At 42.4% G+C, this 23,141-nt stretch overlaps 1 protein-coding gene across 2 annotated transcripts in view; it reads right to left on the reverse strand.

The window, feature by feature from the left end:
* Gpr176 (G protein-coupled receptor 176) overlaps window positions 1–13,704 on the reverse strand; it is a 114,610-nt gene extending 100,906 nt beyond the window's left edge. For both annotated transcript variants that reach the window (XM_031371444.1, XM_031371443.1), the window contains exon 1: window positions 12,768–13,704. In XM_031371444.1, coding sequence (XP_031227304.1) covers window positions 12,768–13,081 — 314 coding nt within the window. In that variant the 5' untranslated portion in view covers window positions 13,082–13,704. The remainder of the gene's footprint in view (window positions 1–12,767) is intronic.
* Window positions 13,705–23,141: the final 9,437 nt, after the last annotated feature.

Below are 23,141 nucleotides of genomic sequence, written 5' to 3' on the forward strand. Positions count from 1 at the left end.
CCCCCCCCGGGCACTGCTCAGCTGACAACACTCATTTCAGCCTCACAGAAGTGACCTGCTGGATGTTGACAATGAGAAGCAGAAGACACAAGGCAGCATGTTCCCCAGCCATACACCTGCCAGATGTCCAGGGTGTCCTGCAGGTGCCCCAGAACTACAGTGAGGATTGTGATTCTGATGCCTCATCTTTAAGCTTTGTCCCTGATCAGAGGCTGGAAACACTAAGAATGCATAAGCCAGCTTCCATCCAACCCGGAGGCATTCTGGGGAGCTACAGCTGATGACAGCAATTTCTAACACAGCTAGGTTTTCTTTCCAAATTACTGGGTTTTTATATTAATCATCAATGATATTTACTAACCATCAATGATATTTATGTGTGAAAGTTGCTGAGTAAAAGTAGGTTTTTAAATGAAGATTAAAAACATCAGAGGCTGTGTGCTGGTTCCAGACAGGAGCTCAAACATTTCCTGGTTCAATGAATCACTTCTGGGCTTCTGCTTCTATGCAGCCATGAACATCTTGCCAGACCCACAGTTTCTAGTATTACCACATTCCAGCGTTTGTGATCCTCAGAGCCTGAGCATGACCTTCCACCCCTGACCTTGTTCTCTGTTGGGCCTGACCATCCTCAGAGCCTGTGAGCGAGTCCCCTGCTGTCAGAGCCTCTCTGGCTCCTGCTGGGTTCTCACAGCTAGGGGTTTCCAATGCTGCTCATGCAAGGCCTCCAGTTTTCACTGCAGAGGCTCTTCCTAGCTGTTAAAATGTGCTAGTGAACCAGCCACGAAGCCCTCTGATTTTTTTTTTTTTTAATCCAAATGAGGGATAAGAATAATGCTACCTCTGTAAATTTTACTGTGACTCAACTCAAGTTTAAATTTTAAAAAAGAGTTGTGGTTTGGGGGTTTGTATAAGTGGAAAATATAGAGATAGAATTAGGCTTCAGAGCTCCAGGGAATCAAACAGTATCAGAGCACACTCATTCTGTCTCCGTTTCTCTCTCGTCGTCTTATCTTTACATCTGCTTCTCCTGCTAGCTCCACAGCCTAAGCAGACAGCCTTCAGCATCCATTGGACTACTTACCAAACCCTTGGGGAAAGAGGACTTCTCTACCAATGGCTCCATATTAAGCACCCTGATTGATCTGATAGAAAAAGCATGTATCCCATATTAGTCCAGACATAATCACTGTGGACAAGTAAACATGATCTAGGATCTCCCAGGGTAAGAGTGGGGCTAGACAACTGTTGAAGGACTATCACGAGAGAGCAATAGGGAATTACAATCTGGAGGTTGTTTTCTATCTAACGTCCTATAGCATGCTTTGTTTGCTAAGACTGGAATCCCTTCTGTAAAGCTAGAAACTTCTTCCAATTCCTCCTCTCAAATGAGCACCTTTCTTTACTATATAACTCTTCTTTAGATAATGGGCTCTTGATGTTGTTAGATCTGGAATATTCCCTGAAGGACCATAAACTTATGGTTTGGCCCCCATCCTGCAGCCCTGTTAGGTAGGAGTAGAATCTTTAGGATATGAGGCCTAGAGAAATAGGTCCTAGGGGTATAGCCTAGAAGATGTTGGAACCCCAGCATCTCCTTTATCTGCTGCTTCTTGGATGCTGTGAGATGAGCAGCTTTGTTTTACTCTTCAGTCTTACTACAGGCCCCAAACCACGAAGCCAAACAACCATAAACTAAAATCAAGAACCAAACAAACCTTTCCTCCCTTTAAGACTAATAACTCAGGCATTTTATGACAGTGACAGAAAGCAGGCATGCTCCAGCTATTCACTGTTGGAACTTTTAGGTTTGTACTATTAGAGAAAAAAAAATTTTAATTAGAAAAAAAAAAAAGAAAGAAACTATCCTTTGCATCATTCATATAGTTAAAATGATGGAATGAAACAGCATGGTTTGTGCCAAAAACTAAAAAGCTCTGTGTGAAAGTAAGGCTGCTGTAAGTTATCTTGCTTGATGGTTACCATGCTGGCAGATAAGTCAAACGTGCCTAAACTATCAGAGAGAGGGAGAGAAGGAGGGGAGAGGAAGGGAGGGGGAGAAGGAGACAGACAGACAGACAGACAGACAGACACACACACACACACACACACACACACACACACACACACACACACACAGATTGAACAAATTTCCTGAGAAGAGTCACTCCAGTTTTCAGCATAAGGTTAAAAAGTGTGTGCTAGAGGAGGAGCTACTGTTTTGTAGTTTTAATGGATACAATAATAAAGGGAAGGGCTCAGGACTCTCACTTGGCTTCTTGGCTTTTGCCCACACCTTAGAGTACGTTGAGAAAGTTTTTATTTGTAATTATTATCCTCTTTAATCCTTAGCAATACTCTAGCCTATAGTGGAATTTTAAGAAAACCAAACTTAGCCGGGCGGTGGTGGCGCACGCCTTTAATCCCAGCACTTGGGAGGCAGAGGCAGGCAGATTTCTGAGTTCGAGGCCAGCCTGGTCTACAGACTGAGTACCAGGACAGCCAGGGCTACACAGAGAAACCCTGTCTCGAAAAACAAAAGAAAACCAAACTTACACAAATTATGACCAAACTATTAAATCATGGATCTAAACTCAAAGAGGGGTCCAGGAAACGGTCAGCTAGATAATGGTTACTAGTTCCAGAGTTAAGGCTAAAACTGAGTTTATAAGTATGTTAGCTAATCTCCAACCTCAATCTCAGGCTTGCTCCACTCCTCCCTTGAGAAATTAAGTTTGCTTCATTCAAGTTGGGGGCTCTCCATCTAATACAAGGACTACAAGAAGCTAAACGTTTTACACTGTAACAACAGGAAAGATGTCTTGTGCAACGTGTTACACTGTAACAACAGGAAAGATGTCTTGTGCACATTTCAGGAACAGGCAAGACCCAGTACCCATGTAGGTTCCAGGATGTAAAACTACACTCATTTAAAAGCGTTTCTTTCTCAAGCAAAGTGATGGGGCTGAAGAGATGTCTCAGAATTCTTGCTCTTGCAGATGATGTGGGTTTCATTCCAGTTCCCAGCGCCCATTTGGGGTTGCTCACAACAGCCTGTAATTATGGTTCTTCGGATTCCAACACCCTCATGTGGTCTCCATAGGCACCTGCACACTGTGGCACCATACAGACAATCAGGCATTCACATATACACATAAATAAAGTAAAGTTTAAAAGTGACACATAAAAAATAGTGTTATCAAGGGGTCTCTACTTTTGAAAATAGCTCACTAGGTGTCCTAGTTAGGGTTCCTAGTGCTGTGATACAACACCATGATCAAAAACGACTTGGGGAAGAAAGGATTTATTTGTCTTACACTTCCACATCACTGTTCATCATTGAAGGAAGTTAGGACAGGAACTCAAACAGGGCAGGAACCTGGAGGCAGGAACTGATGCAGAGGCCATGCAGGAATGCTGCTTACTGGCTTGCTCCTCCTGGCTTGCTCAGCCTGCTTTCTTATAGAACCAGGACCACCAACTGAGAGATGGCACCATCCACAATTGGCTGGGACCTCACCCACCAATCACTATTTAAGAAAATGTTCTACAGGCTTGCCTACACCCAGATCTCATGGAGGCATTTTCTCTAGCGAGGTTCCTTCTTCTCAGATCACTATATGTCAAGTTGACATAAAGCCAGCCAGCACAGCAGGGAAGTGTTTTCCATAGTTCAACCACTCAGGCACTCAAAGGGCACTGCAGCCACGGTCCAAGAGGCCAGGCTACTGCTCAAACTGCCAACAGAAATTGGCATCTCATATATATTGCTGGATTTGCAAGGATGCATAATACAAGAGTTATAGGGTCATGCAGGCTTCCACCAACATTCAGGAGAAAAGCCAGTGAAGTCAGGCAATGTAGCAAGATTAGATTCCCTGCAGGAACTCCTGAGAGGACTATGCATAAATCTGTGAGAGTAAAGCCTAAGTTAGAATGAAGACTCCAGGATGTTGAAGATGCCAAGAACATGGGGCATTTGCCAAGGCAAGTTGCATATACCAACTCAGGAAGCCATGTGGGCTGCATGTGACACAGCTATAGAGGAGATGGTACCCAAGCCTGTTAGAGCCTCTATCATGACACCACAGGCTCTCAATATTAAACATGGAGCTATGGTGATTAATTCTACCCTAATGACTTTGCCTTTCTTTGGTTTCATCTATGCCCTTATTCCTGCCCTTTGGAATAGGACTTCTGTGTCACTGTATATTGAAAGTATATGACTCTCTTTCAAATGTAATAGGGGTTCACAGCTAAGGGACTGTCTTGAATTTCAGTAGAGATTTTGGATGTGTATATCTTAGCAGTACTGGAACTATTAAAACTTTAGGGACTCCAGAAGTCAGACTAGCTGCATTTCTCACTGTGAGACTGTGAGATGGCTAGGAGCCGTTGGAGGCCAGGCATGGAATGTTTCCATTTAAATCTGAAGTGTTCCACACAGACTTGTATTTTGAACAATTGTTTCCCAGGTGGTAGAGCTAGTCTGGGAGGTTTTAAAAACTTTGGGAGGCAAAGCCTAGCTGAGAGAAAGGGACAGACTTCTGGAGGTTATGTCCAGCCTCTTGTCCTTGTCATGCTCCAAGGCTGCTGTGATATGAAAAGTTTGCACCACACACTACTGCCATCACATTTTCCCTGACATGCTGGATTGAACCCTCTAAAAACCATGAACCAAAGCAAAATTTTCTCCTCCCGCTCCCACCTGAAGTTATTCCTATCATGGATTATGGCTACAGAGATACAAGAGTAATTAATGCAGATGTAAAATTACAGTTTAATTTAAATGTCAGACATGATCAAGTATTGGAAATATAAAAGGGATCTCGGAGAGACGGCTCAGTGTTTAGGAGTACTTGTTGTTCCAAGGTTCAGTTCCTAGCACCCACACGGCAGCTGACAACTGTCTGTAAACCTCTTCTGGCCTCCAGAGGCACCAGGCACACACATGGTGCACATATGTACAAGCAAATGCACATTACACACAAAAATTTAAAATCATACATATATTATTAAAATTAATGATGAATATATGCATCTATATGTAATGTATATATAGGTATATACATCTTTAATTTTTTTCCAGGCTAGATTTTCCACTATTGTGCTTTCTTTCCCAATTTTCCAAAATCTCACAGAACAGTTTTATTCTAATCAAATCTCACCATGCCACTTTACAGCAATTTAAATTTGGTTGAAAGGCATCTGGCATCAGGTACAGCAACCTCCCCAAGTTTTGTTTTTAATGTGCTTCATTTGTTCTTCAGCTTCTGACTTTGGCAACAAGATAATGAAGCACAGACAACACACAGAGTTGGGAAGATATCTGCCAATCACCTAAGGGTTTGGGGTCCTGACTGTTTACTCACAAGTAAACAAAACAAAAAACAAAAAAAACAAATGATTGAACAGATGCTACTAACAAGAAGATACCCAAGTGGGTCATGAGCACATGAATGCTTAACATCATTAGCCATTAGAGAAATCTACACTGAAGTCACAATGAGATACCGCTTCATAGGCACTAAAATGTGGGTCCACAAAAAATGACAAACTATAACATTTATTAACAAAATTGTAAATAGGACCCTCAAATACACCTCAAGCAAGAAGGAAAGATGATGCAGACACTGTGGAAAACAATTTGGCAATGAAAAGGATAACCACGGAGTTCTATGACCCACCCATTCAAGTCTAAGGTATGCATCCACACAAAAGCTTACATACTGAATTCTCATAGCAAGCACCAGTATTTACAGCAGTCAACAGGTGAGTCACCCAAGTGCCCATCAAATGATGAATGGTTACACAGAATGTACTGAGTCCAGACTAGAGGATGCTACTTAGCAATTTTTACATTTACTTATTTACATAGATACCTACATGAATACATACCATCTCTGTGCATGCAGGCATGAGCATGCACAACACATGGGTAGAAGTTAAGGGACAACTTGCAAGAGCATGTTCTCTGCTTCTTCCTTTCAGGTCATTAAGCTCCTTGGCAAGTGTCCTGCTGAGCTATCTGGCTGACCTTAATGCAACAGCTTTTTAATAAGGAGTGAGAGCTGAGAAGGAATACAGTTCAGTGGGGAAGATTTGCCTAGTACACAGGAGGCCTTAGGTTCAATTCCCAGCACCAAGAATAAATAATAGTGGTGACATTCTGATACCCACTACAATACAATAATATATTACAAAGGAAAGAAACCTGTCCTAAAAGATAACACATGTGACTTCAAATATATGAAATGTCTATAACAGAAAATCCACAGAGACAAAAATAGATTAGTGACTACTACAACTCAGAGTACTGATGAGATTGGCATAATGGGCACATTTTCTTTGTAAAATGTTAAAAATGTTTCCAAATTAAATAATAACGAGATTGCCCAACTCTGTGAATATACTAAAAACCACTGAGTGGTAAATTCTGTAGCATATAAATTTTACCTTAAATGCTGGAGTTTTTTAATGGTTTTCAACAGAGAATTAAATTTCCAAGAAGAATTAAAATGTAGGAAGATGTATTATACATAAGCAGGCCAAGGACAGAGCAGCAAGGGATGATAGCCCTTCATTCAGATGGAGATCAGGAGGAGTTCCTGTGCTTGGCAGACTACAGGAAAACTAAATGATCATTATTTTGTATTCTACCTTTACAAACTTAAAACAAGAAAAAAATGAGTGCTTAGGAGACTATCTCTGTCAGTAAAATGCTTGCAAACACAAGGACTTGAGTTCAGTTCTCAGAACCCACATAAAAATGCTAGGCATGGTGAAGGGTACTTGGAACTTCTGGGCTCGTGATGCCAATGCAAGGAGGTCCCTGGGCCTCACTGTCCAGACTGTGCAGCCCAGTTAGTGAGCTACAGGCCAGTGAGAGGTCCTGTCTCAAAAGGAGCTGATGGAAATACCTGAGGGTGACACCCAAGGTTGTCCTATGACCTTCACATGCACACATACCTGTATATACACATGCACACACACCTACATATATACATGCACACACACTTGCACATACACATGCACATACACCTCTATACACACACATGCACACACACCTGTATATGCACATGCACATACACCTCTATACACATATGCACACACACCTGTATATGCACATGTACATACACCTGTATATACACATGCACACACCTGCATAAACACATGTACACACACCTGCATATACATATGCACACACACCTGTATATGCACATGCATACACATTGTATATACACATGCACACACACCTGCATATACACATGCACACACACCTGCATATACACATGCACACACACCTGCATATACATATGCACACACACCTGTATATGCACATGCACACACATTGTATATACACATGCACACACAAGAATAAAAATAGAGGGAGGAGAATGGGTGGAGTAAGCTTCTATCATATGAAAATCAAAGATGAGGCATTTGGACTCAATATATTGGGTTTATCTATCCAGGCTAATTACTGACCCAGCCATGTCCTGATTTCGATATACATTATTCTCTCTCTCCTTCTTTCCTTCCCTCCCTCTCTCCCTCTCCCCGACCCCTGTCTCTCTCTGTGTTGAGACAGGATCTTGTTCAGCTCAGCCTAGCCTTGAACTCACTATGTAGTTAAGGCTGGCCTTGAATTCCTGATCTTCCTGCCTCCACCTCCCAAATCCCAAATCCTGCGATTACAGGTGTGTAACTAGGATACCTTGGTTTTTTTATGTAGTCTATACAGGCTTCTAGACATGCCAAAACAGAAACAGCATATAGATGTAAGGTAGCTAGTATTATGTTACTATTGTCTGTAATTATGGTTAACCAAAAATTATTCTATATAATTATGAATTCTGAGCACAAGCTAGCATAATATATCACCTGTCAAACATTTAACTAGGAAACTCCAAGACTCATCTAGCTAGTATCAAAGCCACAAATACATGTTTCTATCATGAACATCGCTTGCATGCCATGTGATTTTGCCGGAAGACTATAAAAAACAAGCAAGAGGCAACACGGTGTTTATCATCTATCTGTTGAACAGATTCAAGGAGCCCATTCTCTCCCTCCCTCCCTCCCCTCCCCTCACCCTATACCCAATTGTTCGAATCAAACCAATGGTCTCTTATATGCTAGGCAAGCACTCTACCTAACTGAGCTGCATGTGCCTTCTGCCTATTTTTCCTTTAAGATGAATACTTTAGGGCTATAGAGATGACTCAGTGGATAGGAATATTTACTCTGAAAGCATGAGGACCTGAGTTCAGATCCCAGCATGCATGTAAAAGGCCAACTTGTAATCCTAGTGGAGTGGGGGAAGGAGGGCAGAGACAGGAAGATACCTGGGACAGCAGCCTAGGTACGTGGTCAGTGCAAGAACCTGTTTTGAAAGAATAAGACAAAGGGTAATAGAGAACATTTACTTTGTGGTTATCAGTTTCACGGTGACTCACTCTACACCATTATAAGTATAGTGGCCAGCACAGGCTGCCATTAAAAAGAAACAAAACATAATGCATAGATTGGGTGGCTTGAATAATGTTTATTTCTAACAATTCTGGAAGCTAGGAAGTTCCAGTTCAGATGCAGTATGAGCAGGTTCGGAGGAAGGCCCCCTTCCTGATTTATGGACTACTGCCTTCCTGCTACATCTTCACGAGGTGAAGAGACAGAGTCTATGAGCCCTTTGTCACTAAACCTGATCTCATCTAAACTTTCTTCAAAAGACCTACTTCTTACAGACCTTCACACAGGGGTTCTATCTGCAACGTATGCAGGAGGCTATGGGTATCCAGCCTATAGTCAGTGTATAACAGTTGGCAAAGGAGACCAACTTAGAAACCAAGAACCATTTATACATCATGGCTTGGTGGGAGGAAGAAAAGTTGACCCCTCTATTTTAAAACACTCTAAGGTAAATTTTAGTGTACAATACTTACATGATGGCTATTGTTTTCAGTGGTGACTTTAATGGGAAATTCATTTTTTAAAAATGTCTCTCATGCAATGAACCAGACTCTTACCCTCACCTAATGTCTGTGCCACCCTCCAAGCAGAACCATTGTTCATTGAAACAGTTAATGAATGACTTCATGGGTAGACCATCTTAATACACACACCATTTCTTAAATGAATATAACTTCTTCCCTGTGGGCTGAGAATGAAGACAATCACTCAAGTCAAATAGCTTTGACCATAACAGGAAGTCTGTATCCAAAAATCATGCCTACAATTCATTCCTTGGAGCAGCAGAACTGTCAACTCCCAGCTTAGCTATGATTGAGGTAAAATCCTTTGGTGATGTGACGGTCATTGAAGTACATCCTTATTGCAATGAACTCCAATGTCTAAATATTGTTCTTATTTTGGGCTTGTACAACAGTAAGAGCCAAGATTTTAAAGCTCTACTAAACCCAAACAAACAAACAAAAATACTTTATCTACTTATGCTCATTTAATAATATGTCCACCATTTTTATGATTGGTATAAAAATATATAGTGTTGCATATAATAAAAAATAGATATTAATATTTAAATATATATCTTCATGTTACCTATTCCAAAAAAAGATTTAGACCCATATTGTCATTTTATATTCATTGATTAAATTTATATTTGCCTTTTCATATTAATTTTTAAGTTCAATTTGTTATGAATAAAATAAACTTAGGCCATGTTAACCTGTTTTTAAAAAATGTCTCCCATGCCTCCAAGGATAACAGTCACAGGTGACAAGCGATCTGGGTAGGAGTAGCTTGGCAGTAATAGTCAGTCATAACTACTGACCTTTCTAAAGCAAAGCAACAAAGAGAAATGTACCTCTGTCGGTGTTTTCATTGTGAATCCAAGGAGACTGAGAAAAGAAAAATCAGTCCTGTGGGGTTCAGTTTTTTTGTTTGTTTGTGTTCGTGTTTGTTTTTCAAGATGGAGTTTCTCTGTGTAGTCCTAGCTGTCCTGGAACTCCCTCTGTAGACCAGGCTGGCCTGGAACGCAGAGATCTGCCTGCCTCTGCCTCCCAAGCACTAGGATGAAGGACATGTGCCACCATGCCCTCCAAGTTCTATCTTATTGGAAATGGCAAATTCAAGTTTTTCTGAGACTTTCATTTCTAATTGTTGAGTCTAGATGTGGTGTGAGCCTACTAGAGGACCTGAACTGTCTTGCAGGATCCCCGTGTAACGGAAGGCATCCCGAGATACTGTGTCGTGATGGCTGAGAAACTCTCATTTACTCAGGTCCCCAAAAGGCACATTATTTGAGCACTTCTTGAGTCATTTTCAGCACAATAAATAATATTTCTATGACTGAAATATTACAGTTATCCCAAGTTACTGTGACATTTTCCAGTTAAAGTGCTTAAAGTTTTACAAGATTGCAGTGCAAGGAACTGTGTACTAAGACTCCTGTGTACTAAGGAGTCTCAGGAAGCCTAAGAAAGAGAAAACTATTTGGAAGATGTGTAGAGTGTATTTGTTTAGAGAGAAAAAGTAAAGGCCAACTCATTTGCCTATGTTTGAGATTCGAAGTAGGTACAGGAAGTCATGGCTAACCCATCAGGAGACAGTACTCCACCCTCCAAAGGCTTTACCTTCCTCCTACTGCTGCTCAGTGACTTCCTTCTATTTGTGGACTTTGGGGCTATAGTCCCAAGTTTGCATGTCTTGCATGTAGCTGGACATAGCTTTGGACTGTTAAATAATGAGCCTCAACTGGCATTTCCAGGAAAATCTCATGTACATAGATTTGTTTGAATGGATCAGATCCTTCTAGAACAATGAATCGAGAGCGCCCACAAAGAGTAAGCTCACAGGACAATGTGACAATTCAGCTATGTTTTCAAGGAAACAAAATGCTATCTATATTTGTATTTTCCAGAAATAGAATAGAGCAAATAGATTTCTTAGTAGGTCTAGTCAGGCATAACCAAAGATCAAGGAGAAATGAATCCTTTTTTTTTTTTAAACCTATCCGTGAAGGCAGTTTTGTATGTCATTCACAAGTGCTGTGTGGAAATAAACTGAAATAAGAGCCCATTTACCTAAAAGTTCAAGGAATTCAGTTCAAGGAAAGACAGGAAAGAGAAAAATACAGAGAGATCGCAGAAATAGCATTTCAATGCCCACTGTTCACTATGTCTTTTGTAGACACAATATCTATCTTCTATTCCAGTAACCTTTTTCATGGATTGAATTCAATCCATGAAAAAAAATTTCAACAGGAAAGTTGCCATGGGGAAAAGCTATATGTGTGTGTCTGTGTGTGTGTGTAAGTAAGTATGTATACATAATATATGCATATATGAAAGATGTATATATCTGAAAAACCCAAGGTCATTTTTTCTGCCTTTCCCACTAATATATATTTTAAGAGAAGCAATATTGAAATTTAATTCTTTGCACAGTACTTTTGCATAGTAAATGTTTAGTTAGTGACTGTTAATGAACCTCAGAAATATTTGAAACATAAGGTCTTATTGTGTAAATGTGCATTTAGCAGTCCACTTGAAAACACACATCAGACAACGTAACAGAGACAGCTGAAAATGCTTCATGACAAAAAGTGGGAAAGACTATTACAACAGAAAGGGCTAGAGGGATAACAACTTGAGAAAGTATAAAGGGAAATTCCACACGTTAGTTTTTTCCAAATATAGTCTTTCAATATCTCAGATATCTTGGTTTCCATGGAAATTCCCAAGTGTCTAGGAAATATAATTTATTCTGACTTTGAAACTTTGACTTCTCTTCCCCACAACATCCACACATAAACTGTAATCTTTTCACATTCTTACAAATGTCACAACAGAGAATTGAAGCCCGTTTTGCTAGTATCCACTGTGCTTGCCAAACCTCAATGGAAAGCAGTCTGATTGTACTATTTATTGTTTAAAGAGTTGCCCTAAAGAGCAAGAGCCATTTAAGAGTAGAGGGAAGGAGAGGTGAGTCTCACGCTAGCCCACACAAATTTTACTAGCCATTGCACAAGAAATTACAAGAACAGTATTCTTCATCCTTCTTAGGTCCTGCAGCTTTTTTTGAAAACCGATTCAGTGCCCTGTGACCATGTAGCGGAGTTCATTTTGGTCAATTTATTTTTTTTAATACCCTCTGAACAAGGGAAGAAATCTATAGTTATTGTGTGGGGTTTGAGACATTTGTTTTTTTCTTATCTCTGTTATGCAGTTAAAACACAGGTGGAGGAGTCCGAAGGGTTTCATTTTACTCCGAGATTGTAAAATTATCTGAACACAATGTAAAGTTTAACTTCACACTCTCTTTAAAAAAAAAAAAAAAAAAAAAAAAAAAAACCTCGGTCCCTGTTACTAGAAAAACTGACACGTAAAATAGAGCTTTTTCAAAAAATAATTCTTTTATATAGGGCATAGTAGCACAAAAACACATCTTTGACTGATTGAGTTAACATTCCTTCATCAGTAACAAATTCCCTGGGAATCGCTGCTCGTATTTGTAAACAACAGCGAGGCTCCCGGGCACCAGAAGGTAAGCAAGCGGTGATGCGCGGATTCTGAAGCTTTGGACAAGGACTGTCTGGACAGGTCTTTAGCCAGAACCTGGGTATACTACCAAGAGAAGCCCTGTCCTAACTCTTCTGCTTCCAGCCACCAGGCTGGAGGTGACCGCCCTCGCTTAACTTAAACCTCCTTCAACTCCCCGCACATGGCCAGGCACCCCGCACCCCACGGCAGCTCTTGTGTCCTCGGGGAAGCCCGGCCCGCTGGTGGCCCCGCGGGTTGGCTTACCGAGTATCGAGCCAATAAAGATGACGACCTGCACGGTGGTGGTGAACTGGCGATACAGCTGCGCCTCGCTCAGCTCCCCGAACGCGCTGAGGTTGGCGCCAGCCTCGGCGCCCGACGTGTTGCGCGGGTGGCTGGTGTTCGGTGACACCCAGCTGCCGTTGTGCCCCATAGCGAAGCCGGGAGCTTGCGCTCGCCCGCCTGGCCTCTAAGCCCAGCCCAGCCGCTCCTGCCCCGGGCGCGGAGGGACCGACGCTCGGGAGCCAGGCAGCGTCCTGCAGAGCCGGGCGGCCAGCTAGCCCCTCACGTCTGCTCATCGCCTAGCCAGCCATCCACGAGGAGGGGTAGGAGGGAGGCGCGGCCGCGCCCCATGCCTGCTCCCCCCTGGGCCCATCAGCAGCCACATGGAGGCGGCACGGTCACAGCGCATCGCTGGGCCCTCCTCCCGAGGGGGGGCGCGCGGGCGGGCAGCGCGGCCAAGCCCACCCAGCACACACATCGGTGGCTGCGGAGGTCCCCGAGCACCCTATGGTCCTCTCTCCCTACGGGGAAGGGAGCATTTGGCTGAAGCTATGTTTCAATGCTGCTGGCTTCGAGGCTGGAGCAGTGCGAACCCCCATGAAATGCCCCAGCCTAGTGATCATAGATGGAAGAGTGGGGGCTAGACCCCGTGGGCAGCCAAGCCTGAGCCTGAGTGTCCACAGCCTGGGCCCACACTCACTCGGCTGAGCGCCAGGACTCCGAGATGCTCAGCTGGGGTCCAATCCCTCCTCCCCAAGGCTGCCTGGACCCCTGGGGCCGGCTCTGCAGCCCCCTTTGCCTCTACAAGCCTCCCCCACATTTGGCCTCTGCTCCCTCCCCCCCTCCCCTCTCCCGCTCTCCAGATCGGTTCTTGGCTTGGACAGATTGTCGTGACCTAGCAGGGACCAGGTAGGACGCCCCTAGCGGGGCAGTAGCGCCGCCCGTTCCGCAGCCCGGCTCCCAGCGCGTGCCTGGGGCAGTCGGGGCCGCGCGGCAGGCAGGCGAGGTCACGTGACGCACGACCCACCCACCCCCACCCCACCCCCCTCACGCTGCTGGGGAGGGACGTAGCGCCATTTTGCCCCAGTGGAGCGTGACTTCGTCGCGGAGCGCGTGGGAGGCGCGCAGTTTCAGTGTCTAGCTGCTGAAGGATGCGCTGCCAGCTGCGCTGCGTTTGCTGCTGTGGTTACTGCCCCATCGTCCTTAGAGGTTGCAGCCTGCAGGCTCTAAGTCATTTGCCTCTCTGCCTTCTGAGCAGGGATCCCAGCCTCTGGGGTCCTCCGTCAAACCAAAGCCTTCGAAAGGTGGACTAGAGGAACCCACTGATAGTCTTCCAGGCCTTTTCGTTGGGCCTCACCTCCACAAGGGGCACTGCTAATGAATTCAGCGATGAAGACTTGGAGGGGGGTTCCTGCAGGCTGATCTAAAGCATTGGGAAATTAGGATAAGAAGGCAAAAAAAAATAAAAAAAAAATTTAAAAAAGGAGGAGAAGAGAAAGAAGAAGAAGAAATAGTAAAGCAGGAGGAGCGAAATGGAAACAAGGAACCAAGAGAGGGATCAAGAGAAGAAAAATGGAGAAATGAGCTGGGCACGGTGGTGCATACCTCTAATCCCAGAGTTTTGGAGGGAGAGGCAAGAGAATCAGGAATTTGCTACAAAATAAATTGGCAGGCTCGAATATGTGAGACCTTTCACAGCAAAAAAACAAAAAAAAAACAACAACAAAAAAAAAACGGAGGTCACCTTGATCCCCAAATTTGAGACACACATGCCTTATGAAAATACAAAACCAAGGACAAAGTAACATCACTCTTACAGTCACGTCTTAGGTGAATTTTCCACTCGATGATGAGTCAAGGGTAAGGTTTATATAGGACATGAGGTTGGTCATCATTTAAATGTTGTACTTTTTGGTTACTGTGCAACAAATTCACAAAACTCAGCGTCTTGAACAACCTATCTCGCAAATCTGGAGGCTATTGGTGACTGGCAGGAGATACTGTCTGTAACTTAGATGTCAACTGTCCTCTGAATGATCTACATGTGGCCTTACCATGTAGCTGCTTGGCTTCCTCATAGGCAACACTGGTCTTCAAGTGCAGACACACAGAAGGTACATTAACTTTTATAAGTCATTTTAGAAGCTACATGGTATCATGTCCACTGCACTAGATTTGCTGACACAAAACCACACTGCATTTAAGCAGGCAACCATCAGGGGTGTCAGTCACTAGTAAGACAAACATGTAGAATATGGAGCATGATACTGCAGTTATTAAATTAAAATATGTCAAAAAGAATCTTATTGAAAAAAATGTTTTTAACTTAGATTTTTTTTTTCTAGAATTGGGCATGACCAGGTGAAAAACCCGAGAGATTGTTCTGATTTGCTTAGGACTACTGTAACAAAATGCCCTACTCCAAGCAGCTTATAAACAACAACGTTTTGTTCCAGACTGGGAGGGCCAAAAGAACACTAAAGCTTGTATGCATGAGAGCTTGTTTCCTTTTATCTCTTCATTTATATTCAGAAGAATTCTTGGATTTTATTATTCTTAGACCTTTATTTAAAAGCAGGAAGGATCCTGGGTAGGAGGAAAAAAGATGGAATGGGATTTTTGATACTTGCAAAGACCAAAGTGATGGATAAGTAAGACAGATCTTAAGGGCTGTAGTTTTCTTTCCTTCCTCCTGACCCTTGTCTTACATCACACTCCCATGTGCTCTTCTGTGGCTTTTACTGAAGGGAGCAAGGATGCTGGAGAGACAACTATTTTCTCAGTCCTGTGGTAGGTGATTTCCCATCTTGAGTAGGCAGCTCTGTATTTCTAAGTGGATAACTACCTATAGTCCTGTGCCTATATAGTCCTGTGCCTATATAGTCCTGTGCCTATATAGTCCTGCGCCTATATAGTCCTGCGCCTATATAGTCCTGCGCCTATATAGTCCTGCGCCTATATAGTCCTGCGCCTATATAGTCCTGCGCCTATATAGTCCTGCGCCTATATAGTCCTGCGCCTATATAGTCCTGTGCCTATATAGTCCTGTGCCTATATAGTCCTGTGCCTATGTAGTCCTGTACCTATATAGTCCTGTGCCTATATAGTCCTGTGCCTATATAGTCCTGTGCCTATATAGTCCTGTGCCTATATAGTCCTGTGCCTATATAGTCCTGTGCCTATATAGTCCTGTGCCTATAGTCGGTGGTTTACTGTGCAGACATTACTCATGTTGACAGTTTCCCATTTTCTTCTTCTAGACACACAGAAAACAGTCTTTCTCAACTGCCCTTTCAAGTAAGCAAGGCCACGTGACTATGATGACTAATGAAATCTGAGCAGAAGTGATGAGGTGTTTGTAGGCTAAGATAGTGAAATGCTATTTCTGACTACCCAGTCCCTCTTCTCCTTGCCACAGTGGTTGGGAAGAGAGTCTTGTTCTGAATGGAACTGCCTAGACACAGAGCAGTCTGAGTCACCACATGGGAGGACTCATGTCCTGGAGATATAGCCACCCACAATAAATTTTGTGTGAGCAAGAAATAAACATTGTTGTGCTAAACTACAAATATCTTTACAGTTACTCCTTCTTATGGCACATCCCAGCCTGTGCTGGCAGACAGTCATGGAAACAGGCCTGCATATTTAAGGGAACATACTTCATTTATGCGTATAGCAGGTATTAAGTCAGATACTTTTTTAAAAATCTCTGTGTATATTGGTGATGGCAATAGAACATTCTTGGTCCTCAGGAAATGAAAGTGGTAATGGATAACGGAGCCTCTGAGAACCTTTGAATTAAACTGCTGGGCTTTTGGTGTCCAAACTGTGTAAGTCTCTGATAAACTTACTTCATTTAAATGGCTTTTTGGAGAGTATTTAAACTTAATATGGGCAATAAGCCATTTCTCTTCTTCTGGAAACCTAGACTGGCTTTTGACCCAGACAGACATTCAAATCCTCTCCAGATCACAGAGTCCAATATAGCCCGAGGGGCAGTGGGGGCAAAGGAGGCAGAGCATGAAGAGTGGTCCCTCAAACCTGTGTGTAAATGCCTGTGCCATTTCCAAACCCGTGCATGAATGTCTGTGCCATTTCCAAGCCTGTGCATGAATGCCTGTGCCATTTCCAAACCCGTGCATGAATGCCTGTGCCATTTCCAAACCCGTGCATGAATGCCTGTGCCATTTCCAAACCTGTGCATGAATGCCTGTGCCATTTCCAAACCCGTGCATGAATGCCTGTGCCATTTCCAAACCCGTGCATGAATGTCTGTGCCATTTCCAAGCCTGTGCATGAATGCCTGTGCCATTTCCAAGCCTGTGCATGAATGCCTGTGCCATTTCCAGCCCTCTTTACCTCTGTAAACTTGGTGCCCTCCTCTATCAAATAGACATAGAGGGAGCTGTTTGAGGAGGCTTTTTAATGAGAGTACAATACTGAATTAATAAAAACCTCAGGGTCAGATGTGTTAAACTTCACTATTAGATCAAGTCCTGTTTATTGATGGTTAAAGAAAGCAAATGTCACAGAAGGGAAGCATTCTCCTTGCAAGATGTTAAAGCCTTCTCTCTATAGGCTGCAGTAAACTATTTCTTAGCAGACCCTGTATTCTCCACTCCACCCCCCCCCCCAAAGTGAAAGAATCACTTACTTTTCTTGCTTTTTTTTTTTAATTGAGGGAAGGTATTCTCAGAAAGTCTTTGGTCATAGTCAAGGCTGACCTTGAACTGACTTTAGAGCCAAGGACACACTTGAACTCCTGATCCTCCTGCCTCCTGAGAGCTGGAGTGACAGACGTGAGTCACCATACCAGGCAAGTTATTTTTCAACTAGCAAAGGACATAGTAGCTTTTTGTAAAAATTGCTTAAGATTTAGATGTCCATAATAATAAATATTCCAATGTTCTAGAACTGTCTCATAGACAGGTGTGGCGCACATCTTTAACCTCACCACTCAGGAGGTAGAAACAGGTGGAACTCTAAGTTCAAGGCAAGGCCAGCCTGGTCTAAATAGCAAGTTTCAGGCCAGATCTATATAATGAAAACCCTGTCTCATAGAAGGTAGTAATATTAATATAGTCCTTCATGTTTTGTTTTGTTTTGTTTTTGGAAATAGGTTTTCTCTGTGTAGCCCTGGCTGTCCTGGAAATTATTCTATAGACCAGGCTGGCCTTGAACTCAGAAATCTGCCTGCCTCTGCCTCCCAAGTGTTGGGATTAAAGGTGTGCACCACCACTGCCCAGCTCCTTCATGTGTTCTAAACTATCGCAGTATATCAGTTGGGGAATGGTTCCCCATGGATATGAATCTACAAATGTGTTTTAGTAACCTTTGCACCTAAAGACTTGCTATTAAAGTTCTCAAGGATATTACAGAAATAGAAAGTTCCTTCCCTCTCACGGAAGCCTCAATAGTCACATACACACTAACATCTCAAACACACACGCACATGCACATGCACACATTCACATACAGATATGTACTGATCATAAAGCAACCCCTCTCCCCTAGTACTAGCAATTAAAACAAACTCCTTGCACATCTTAAGCAAGCACTCTATCACTATGTCACATCCCCAGCCCAGCCCCAAATCGAAAATATCCATGAATCCTGTCATCTTCGAGTAGTCCTGGGAAGCCACACAGTTGTTGGATATTTCTTTTGATACTTCTCAACCCTTTTTGGAGCTCCTCCATTACTGGTAAAATTCAGGATCTAGCACATTCTTTCCTGTGTTTCTGTTCGTGTTAAATATGTCCTTTGAAGATAAATTTGATTGCTTTGTCAGAGTTGAAAGTTATCTAGAACCAATTCCGGTGAACTGACTGATGAAGGCAGTAGTATCTCTTTCAGTAAAAGATGAGCCATGGTTATGATTGAGAACCTAACTTGCAAGTAATGGCATAACTCTGGAATAAAAGGATATACTTAATTTAGTCCAAAAGTTAAAAGGCAAGACTCATAAATGAATGTACATGATCTCAGTGCAGTGTTAGGAAAAATAAGCTCTTACATTCTAAGAGGCTGGAACTTCTTTTCTGGACCTCACAGCCAGAGTAATTACTACACCCTGAGTTGACTTAAGACTGCTACCCAGCTGTGCACTCAGCCTGCTTAACCTGCCTTTAGAATAGTCTAACAACCAACATTTTTGCCTTGGATTTGCCATGTAAACAACATTTACAACCTAAGCTAATGCATTGCTGCAATCTTACATACTCTTCCACTACTCTAACCAGAATAACATACCCGTGTTCTAATACTCACCTGCAGAAAGCAGCAAAAATAGATGTTGAAAGCAATCTTCTAAAAATGAATAACCACCATAAATATTGAGTCCAGCACAGGGCCAGTGCTTGCTGAGCAGTGATGTCACTTCCGTGTGATGTCACTTCCGTGCTGTGGAGTCTGGGACTTACTCCCTTGTAAGACTCCATTAAGATTTCCATAAAGTATGGCTCCTTCCCTGTGGTCTCCCTCCCCTAAGCCTAGACATTAACACAGCGTTGTGGAAGCAGCTACATTCAGTAGCTCCACCTCTATTTGCAAGAAGGAAGTTTCTGATTGGACTGTTATACCGACGTAGTTTGGGGGGGTGGTTTGCCCCAAGTACTTTACCTGTTGCGAGAACAAAAGAATTAACATTAAAGAACCAAGATGGCTGAGCAGAGAGTCTCCCATCTAATTTTTACCTTTCCATGTGGGTAGGTATATCTGTGGCCACTCTCTCATATCTCCTTCTATCTTTTCCTATCTATTTCTAACTTCGTATTCCAGGTAACCTACTGTTTTATGTTGCTGCGGGACAGCAACACTTCCCTGTGATACTTTCTGTGCTGTTCAGTAAAGGCAAGGCAAGCCCTTTACAGGTGACAGACACAGGGACACGGACAGATTCACAAAACACCTTGGGGTAGGCACAGATTCAGACTCCTGTAGCGGACAGAACAGAAGCACAGGAGGTGTGAAGGTGAGATTTCATATCTCAGCTTGCTCTGGGTTAAATGACACCTGGGGGAAGTGCTTTGATTTCTTTCCTTAGTGTGACAGCAATATATTATTGGTGAGTTGGAGTTTATTATTAATGAGTTTAAACCAGCTGCACATAAATACATAAGTACCCACAAATATCAAGATGGCAATAAGACTCTAGGTCATTTTTATTGTGTACTTCTGCAGCAGCAGGAACAGCCTTGTGTCTTCCTGGCTGGCTGCCAGGCCACAGAGAGCCTTTACCTACCAGAAGTGAAAAGGGGAAATAATTCGAAAAAGGTATCCAGGAAAATAATGGCAAAAACTCTATAATTAACAACAAAAAGTCTTGATCTTAGAGAAAATTTACACTAAACCTTGTCATCACTAAACATGAATCAAATCACAGAAAAAAAGAAAAATCCTAAAAGTAGACAAAGAGACATACAACGTTTCTTATAGAAGAAAAGAGCCATTTGAATGACATCAAGTTTCTCACTGAAACCATTATAGGTCAGAAAGAAGTGGCAGAGACATGTGTGCAAGGCCTGCTCAACACAATCAGGGAAATGCAAGTGTATCCCATAATAATGCATCCCACACAGTTAGAATGGTTGTTACCAAAAAAACGAGATTCTGGAGAGTATGTCAAAAACGAACTCTTACACACTACCAGTAGGAATATAAATTAGTACAGCCACCATGGAAAACAGTGTGGCAATTTAAAAAAAAATACAATTAGAAACAGAACTACTATAAAATCATGTAATCCTTCTACTGGGCATGATTCCAAAGGAAATGAAATAAGCCACTCTTTCAAGGCACCTGTACTGCCATGTTTATTGATGCTCTGGCTCACAATAAACAAGGTACACGATCCACCTAGGCATCCATTAATGCATGAATAGATATAACATGTAATAGCCATATAATGGAATCTTATTCCACCATAAAAGTAATGAAATTCTATCATGCCTAGCAGCATGAATGAGCCTGAAGGACACTGAGCTAAGAAACAGAAATGAGAAAGCTAAGGACATTCATCTCACCAAAGTGGTAACTTGAGTCAGGGAAAGGAAAGGGAGAGAGTTAGACAGAACACAGTTGTGGTGGCTGGAATGAAAATAGCCTCCATGGCCCATATGTTTGAATGCTTAGTCTCCAGTTGGTAGAATGGTTTGGGAAGGTTTAGGAGGTGTGGCCTTGTTGGAAGAGGTGTATCACTGAGGTGGGCTTCGTGATTCTGCCTGCTGCCATGCTCCCAACCATGATGATCATGAACTCTTAACCATCTGGAACCATGAATCCTCAAATGCTTCCTTACATACATGGCCTTGATCATGGTGTTTTATATGGTAATAGAAGAGTAACTAAGACAACAGTTAAGTAGCATAGAAAAAGCTGGGAGATGTCTAGCTGGGTGGGTATGGTAGTGTACCTATAATCTCAACACTCAATATACAAAGACAGAATTCCCAGAGACAGCTGGCTAGCCAGACAAGCCAAAATGGCAAGCTCTGGGTTCAGCAAGGGACCCTTCCTCAATAAGGAGGAGCATAATCAAGAAAGACAGCCAAGGTCGGGCTTCTGCACACACGTGAACATGCATACATATGCACATAAATGACATACAACTTTTAATGTTCTACAGCCTAATAGGTTAACTCAGGTAAGCAACAATTTTATGTTTCCAAAAGAAACAAAATTCTAGAAAAGAGGATATATTTAGTCAGGGTTCTCTAGAGTCACAAAACTTATGGAAGGTCTCTATATATTAAGGAATATTATTGTAATGACTTACAGTCTGTAGTCCAACTAACCTAACAATGGGCAGCTGTGAATGGGAAGTCCAGGAATCTAGTAGTTGCTCAGTTCCATGAAGCTAGTTGTTTCAGTTGGTCTTCTGTATAAGCTAGAATCCTGAAGAAATAGGTTCCAACGAATTGCTGGCAAGTAAGTGGAAGCAGTCGAAGAAGACTGAATCTTTCTTCTTCCAATGCCCTTACATAGGTCTCCAGCAAAAGGTATGACCAAGATTAAAGGTGTGTGCCACCACACCTGGATCTAAAACTTGCTTTGTCCCATACCGACCTTGAACTTGAAGCATGTTCTACCTTGCCTGGGCCTAAGCTTTTCATGGCTCTATGCCTCAAGATCTTCATGTCAAGATCCAAGTCAGAAACCTGTGTCTTCCGGCCTCAAGATCTGGATCACAGGTTAGTCCTCCATTTCTAGATTGTAGTTCTTTCCAGATGTAGTCAAGTTGACAATCAGGAATGGCCATCACAGAGAATCTTGAGTGTTCCTAACACAAAGAAATGTACAGTGTTTGAGATGGTGGACACCTTGATCAGGTCCTCACACACTGCACACATGTATAGCAGTGTCACTGTGCTGCACCCCATAAATATGGCAACTATTTTATGCCGAATAAAAACTTTAAAGACACCTTTTTTCATTATTGCTGAAAGAACAGGATGATTGATTGACTTCTCCATGCAGTGACACTATCCCTCAGAAACGGAGAATTTTGTACCACAAAGGAAAGAAGGAAGGGACAGAAGGAAGGAGAGGATTTAAAGAATACGAGAATCTCCAAGTATGCTGAGGAGCTTGGGGACTTCAGTCAAATAAAATCACTCTTATCAAGCAGGGGATTCTTTGAAATGTACGTTTATATATTCTAAACCTGTTGAATTGACCCTTTACTGAATGTACAGAAACCCAAAGCAACATGTTAAACTTGTTTAGATTTGGGATTAATAAACCACTGCAAATAGAGGAATTTCTTTTAAGAGCATGTTAGGGTATAGCAGATACATGAAACACTACACATTGATGGTTAGTGCGGGGTTTTAACTTCATTTCCTTTTGCTTTGCCTTGCTGGGGATAGAACTTAAGGCCTTGTACTTGCTAGGCAGGTGCTCTGCTAAGCTACAATTCTAGCCCTGATAATGAGTGCCACAAGATAATGAATATCACCTGAAAAATGGACCTTTAGCTTCTCTGGGATCCCTCTCTCCACCTCTTCAATTAGTCCTGGCCACATACGAGCACTTATCCTCTTTCTATTACTAAATGTGTGTTTCTTACCATATTACAGAAATAGAATCATGGAGCAGAACTGTACAGGTACATGCTTAACAGGTGTGTGTTTACATGTGTGCGAATGTTTGTATACATGTATTATGTATGTAAGTATGTATGTATGTATGTATGTCTACTGTCTGTCTGTGGGGCCCAGGGTATTGCTCATGCCTAGCCATAAAACTCCAGCCCAAATGTTTTAACTAAAACAGGATGATATACTCAAAGAGTAAAGTGAAGTCCATAAAAATAGATTTTAAATATTTGACAACAGAATATGATTTACAAAAAAA

The sequence above is a fragment of the Mastomys coucha genome, unplaced genomic scaffold (genome assembly GCF_008632895.1).
Source record: "Mastomys coucha isolate ucsf_1 unplaced genomic scaffold, UCSF_Mcou_1 pScaffold15, whole genome shotgun sequence".
NCBI lineage: Eukaryota > Metazoa > Chordata > Mammalia > Rodentia > Muridae > Mastomys > Mastomys coucha.